This window comes from Oncorhynchus nerka, linkage group LG24 (genome assembly GCF_034236695.1).
Source record: "Oncorhynchus nerka isolate Pitt River linkage group LG24, Oner_Uvic_2.0, whole genome shotgun sequence".
In the NCBI taxonomy this organism is placed as follows: Eukaryota; Metazoa; Chordata; class Actinopteri; order Salmoniformes; family Salmonidae; genus Oncorhynchus; species Oncorhynchus nerka.
In genome coordinates, this window is record NC_088419.1 from 87950971 (window position 1) to 87956970 (window position 6000).

Below are 6000 nucleotides of genomic sequence, written 5' to 3' on the forward strand. Positions count from 1 at the left end.
ATAACCACCCACAAACCCCAACAAAAAACAAGCTACCTAAATATGGTTCCCAATCAGAGACAATGACTAACACCTGCCTCTGATTGAGAACCATATCAGGCCAAACACAGAAACAGACAAACTAGAAACACAACATAGAATGCCCACCCAGGTCACGTCCTGACCAACACTAAAACAAGGAAAACACACAAGAACTATGGTCAGAACGTGACAGAACCAGACTTGTGGAGGTCTACAATTTAAATTTTGAGGTCCTGGCTGATTTCTTTTGATTTTACCATGATGTCAAGCAAAGGGGCACTGAGTTTGAAGGTAGGCCTTGAAGTACATCCACAGGTACACCTCCAATTGACCCAAATGATGTCAATTAGACTGTCAGAAGCTTCTAAAGCCATGACTTCATTTTCTGGAATTTTCCAAGCTGTTTAAAGGCACAGTCAACTTAGTGTAAACGTCTGACCCACTGGAATTGGGATACAGTGAATTATAAGTGAACTAACGTGTCTGTAAACAATTGTTGGAAAAATTACTTGTGTCATGCAAAAAGTAGAAGTCGGTCGTAACCGACTTTCCAAAACTATAGATTGTTGAAAAGAAATGTGTGGAGTGGTTGAAAAACGAGTTTTAATTACTCCAACCTAAGTGTATGTAAACTTCTGACTTCAACTGTACATGACTAATGTTTTGATAAGAATTAAGTAGTTTTTTGATCCCCGTTGGTAATCCATGTATGTAAAATATGTTGGTTGTTTAGGGTTAAATCGGGGCAGATTCCAGTCTGACACTTATGTTGTCCTGAAAAGTCCCTTACTAAAAATGCTACTATACCTTATTTGAAAATGGACTTTTATCTCATAATGCCAGTAGTGTGGTTCCAAAGGTTGGGAAGCCTCAGATTAAGCCATCTATTTGGTTACTGCAAATGATCACCGGAGGTTTACACAGTGAATGAACCCTTTTCGGGAATACTTTATTTATTCAGTAAAAGAAAAACAATTTAGACCCAGTTTCCACATTCAGAGACATTCATTTAAAACATTAGCTAGACTTATTTTCACAATAAAAGTATGTTTTTGATTAAGTTCACCATTTCATCAACACAATACCCTTATTGAGTGCAATGGTTTCAGGTCCACCAGCAGAATAGAAAGGCTATGTATAATCACTGCACACTTTGGGTTTCATCTTGTAAATAGTACACAGTGGGTTTGGCAATGAAAATATCTAGATGCCAGGAAATGTGCAATGATAAAAATTCCCAACAAAACATTGTAATGATTCCAGTCCTAACTCCCTCCCTCAGGCTTAGTTGTTTGTCTTTCACAACATACCCTCTGTGCCTCAACCACTTGTCCTTGTCCCCCATCCCCCTCCCCTCCTCGCCTTTCTCCATTTACAGTTATCCTCTACTGGCTCCTACAGCCTGTGGCTCACTGCGTTACAATACAGGACACGTGTTACCTGTGCTGTGTGTTGCTGTTGAGTTGCGTGGACGGACTGTGACTTGAGAGGGCTCTGGCAAATCATTAACCGACAGGAGTTCATTTAACTACTGCAACTCTGTCTGTGACCCAGAACATCCAAACACTCTCGCAGGTGACAGACAATAGGTGATGAAGTCAAAATGCGATTGATAACTCTCGGCTTTGTCTTTGCACTATGGTTGTGTACACTCAGCTTTGTGAAAGGTCAAGGTAAGATGTCTCTGCCTGAGTGAAATATTACAGATAGAAGAAGTTATGTGTGGTTTGTGTAATATTCCATGTATGCATCCCTGAGACAGCTTTTCAGGTTCACAGTTGTGATCATGTTGAAATCAGCTTGCTGCCGGTTTTTCCTAGCCACCGTGCTTTTACACCTGCATTGTTTGCTGTTTGGGGTTTTAGGCTGGGTTTCTGTACAGCACTTTGAGATATCAGCTGATGTACGAAGGGCTATATAAATAAATTTGATTTGATTTGATTCTAACATTTGGAAAAAATAGTGTTTGACCAGATACAATTAAATTGTTCTCTAAATTATCTTTCTGTAAATGATTTAACAACCGTCTTTAAGCATGCTTATAGTGAAGGCACTCCACATGTACTGCCCTGACACAAATGACTAATGATTGGTTGAAATAAATTGATAATAAGATGATTGTTGGATCTGTTTTGTTAGACTTCAGTGAAGCCTTTGATATTATTGACCATAATCTGTTATTGAAAACTCTTGTGTTATGGCTTTACATCACCTGACACATTATGGATTGAGACCTATCTACAGTATCTAATAGGACACAGAGGGTTTTCTCTAATGGAAGCTTCTCTAAAAGATGTCAAGTGTGGTATTCCGCAAAGCTTCCTAAGACCTAGCCCTTTACTATTTTTGACTGCAATGCACTACTCAGGGTAGTGCGTACGGCCCAGTACATCACCGGGGCCAAGCTTCCTGCCATTCCAGACCTCTATACCAGGGGGTGTCAGAGGAAGTCCCAGAGCAGAGCGCCAAGTCTAGGTCCAAGGGGCTTCTAAACAGCTTCTACCCTAAGCCATAAGACTCCTGAACAGCTAATCAAATGGCTAACTACACTATTTGCATTGCCCCCCCCACTCCTTCTACGCTGCTGCTACTCTCTGTTATTATCTATGCATAGTCACTTTAATAACTCTACCTACATGTGCATATTACCTCAATTACCTCGACACCAGTGCCCCCGCACATTGAGTCTGTACCGGTACCCCCTGTGTTTCGCCCCACTTTTGTTATTTACTGCTGCTCTTTAATTATTTATTATTCTTATTTCATACTTTTTTAGTTGTTGGTATTTCCTTAAAACTGAATTGTTGGTTAAGGGCTTGTAAGTAAGCACGTGACAAATAAAAATTTGATTTGATTTTCTATTTTTACTAATGATCTACCACTAGCCTTAAACAAAGCCTGTGTGTCTATGTAACCAGAAGATTGAACATTATACACTTCAGCACCCACAGCTTCACTGCAAGCCTAAACAAAGAGTTGCAGTCGGTTTTAGAATGGCTGGCTAGTAATAAACTAGTCCTGAACACCAAACACCTAAAAAAGGAAATCATTGTATTTGGTACAAGTCATTCCCTAAGTACTAGATCTTAGCTGAATCTTCTAATTAATGATGTGACTGTTGCGCAAGCAGAGGAAACTAAACTTCTTGGTGTTACCTTAGATTGTATACGGTCATCATCAAGGCATTTGATTCAATTGTTGTTCAAATGGGGAGAGGTCTGTCTGTGGTAAAAAAAAATATGCTCTGCAAAATATGCTCTGAAAAATATGCTCTGCAAAATATGCTCTGTACATCTGTACTATTATCTGGTTATAAGGTCAGGTGCCCCAAAGAAGGACAGAGGAAAGCTGCAGCTGGTCCAGAACAGAGCAGCACACCCGGCCCTTCACAGTACACAGAGAGCTAATTTCAACAATACGCATACCAGTCTCTCTTGGCTCAAAGTAGAGGAGAACATTCTGTATAATCAACTAACATACAGTTCTGACAGACATACTTACCCCACCAGACAAGTCACCACGGGTCTCTTCACAGTCCCCAAATCCAAAACAAATTTAAGACAACGCATATATAGAGCCATGGTAATGTAACAGTATAACTTTAGACTGTCCCCTTGCCCATACCTGGGCGTGAACCAGGGACCCTCTGCACACATCAACAACAGTCACCCACGAAGCATTGTTACCCATCGCTCCACAAAAGCCGCGGCCCTTGCAGAGCAAGGGGAACCACTACTACTTCAAGGTCTCAGAGCAAGTGACGTGACCGATTGAAACGCTATTTAGCGCACACCACCGCTAACTAGCTAGCCATTTAACATCCGTTACAGTAGCATGGAGCTCTTCCATCTCAAATTACTCAAACAAACAGCTAAATTAGCTTTAAAAAAACAATGAAACGTCACCTAACGTCACAACGCCTCTCCCCTATCTGACATAAATAACATGTATGTATATGTAGTACTGATATAATGCATGCAAGTGTCTCTCATGTTTTGTCACTACAGGACTTGTTAATATTATTCTTATTTTAAATGTATGTTGTTCAGACCTTGAGCTGTTCTTGTCAATTCATGTTCTGTATTATGTCAGGTTTTGTTTTGTGTGGACCCAGAAAGAGTAGCTTCTGCGTTAGCAACAGCTAATGGAGATCCTAATAAATAAATAAAATGAAATTATTTGATAGATATGATGGGTTTAAAGCATCACCCTTGACATTGCAAATGTTGAGATGTTTTAATAAGCCTGAATCTATTGTGCATTCTACTGTTTATTGTGTTACTTATGCCTGTACCTCTGTGTACCTCACAGTTTGTCTCCGAAAGGATGTTTCAGAGATTCCTGAAGCTAAAAACGTGGACATTTCCAACCTAGAAGACACTGCAATTGACAAAACAGTGAGGTTATCCTGTGCTATTGGCTACGTAGGTTTCGTTAGACTCAAATGCGGCAGTAAAGGATGGAGTAAAGATGGTGGTCGAAAATGTGAACGTAAGTCTATGCCCTTCGTGTCACGCCCTGACCATAGTTTGCTTTGTATGTTTTTAGGTTTTGTTTGGTCAGGGTGTGATCTGAGTGGGCATTCTATGATGGATGTCTAGTTTGTTTGTTTCTGTGTTTGGCCTGATATGGTTCTCAATCAGAGGCAGGTGTTAGTCATTGTCTCTGATTGGGAACCGTATTTAGGTAGCCTGTTTTGTTATTGTGGGTTGTGGGTGATTGTCTATGTGTAGTGTTTGTGTCAGCACTATTGTTGATTAGCTTCACGGTTGTCATTTAGTTGTTTTGTAGTGTTCAGTTTTTTCAAATAAAATTACGAACACTTACCACGCAGCATATTGGTCCTCCGATCCTTCTCGCTTCTCCTCGTCAGAGGACGAAGACAGCCGTGACACTTCGCTTGTTTAAACTGAGCTTTAGAATTACTTATGATGTGCATAGCATTTGACAAATGACCTTTTAAAGTAAATTCTGATTACAAAATTATAATTTACCGTATGAGAAATTCCATATTGCAGATCATGAATTGTGAATTATACTAATTATACTACATACTATATTATGTTGGACCAATATGGTTTTGTTGAATGTCCTTTTGGCAAAAATCAGTCTTTGGGCTTAAATCTCTGTTATTGTTTGCAGCTAAGTCATGTGGACATCCAGGAGACACACCAAATGGAGACTTCCATCTTTCCATTTTGGACGATTTTGTCTTTGGAGCTCAAGTTCTGTACCAATGCAGAAAAGGGTAGGGAATTTTCTGTTGCTGACTGTTACATGCTAAATCTTTTCTCTGATCATTTCAACCCTTCGAAGGTAATCTGCTGCTCATGCTACTACTGCCGCTACTACTACTACTGCTACTACTACTACTAAATCTACTGCCTCTACTACTACTACTAAATCTACTACTACTACTAAATCTACTACTACTACTAAATCTACTACTACTACTACTACTGCGACTACTACTAATACTGCTGCTACTACAACTACTAAATATACTACTGCTACTGCTGCTACTACTGCTACTACTGCTGCTACTACTAAATCTACTACTGCTACTACTACTACCGCTGCTACTACTACTGCTACAACTACTAAATCTACTATTGCTGCTGCTACGACTACTACTGCTGCTACTACTAAATCTACTACTGCTACTACTACTACTACTAAATCTACTACTGCTACTACTACTGCTACTACTACTACCGCTGCTACTACTACTGCTACTAATACAACTACTAAATCTACTATTGCTACTGCTGCTGCTACGACTACTACTGCTGCTACTACTAAATATACTACTGCTACTACTACCTCTACTACTACTACTACTGATACTACTACTACAACTACTGCTGCTGCTACAACTACTGATACTACTACTACAACTACTGCTGCTACTACTGCTACTTCTACTGCTACTGCTACTACTACTACTACTACTACCACCACCACAACTACTGCTGCTAC

At 39.9% G+C, this 6000-nt stretch overlaps 1 protein-coding gene across 2 annotated transcripts in view; it reads left to right on the forward strand.

Annotated features, from left to right (window-relative positions):
- Window positions 1-1561: 1561 nt before the first annotated feature.
- Window positions 1562-6000, forward strand: part of LOC115117899 (complement factor H-like) — a 24329-nt gene continuing 19890 nt past the window's right edge. The window contains exons 1-3 of one of the 2 annotated variants that reach the window (XM_029646406.2): window positions 1562-1694; window positions 4333-4512; window positions 5164-5269. In XM_029646406.2, coding sequence (XP_029502266.2) covers window positions 1625-1694; window positions 4333-4512; window positions 5164-5269 — 356 coding nt within the window. In that variant the 5' untranslated portion in view covers window positions 1562-1624. The remainder of the gene's footprint in view (window positions 1695-4332; window positions 4513-5163; window positions 5270-6000) is intronic. The other variant, XM_065009250.1, reaches the window with a different exon arrangement.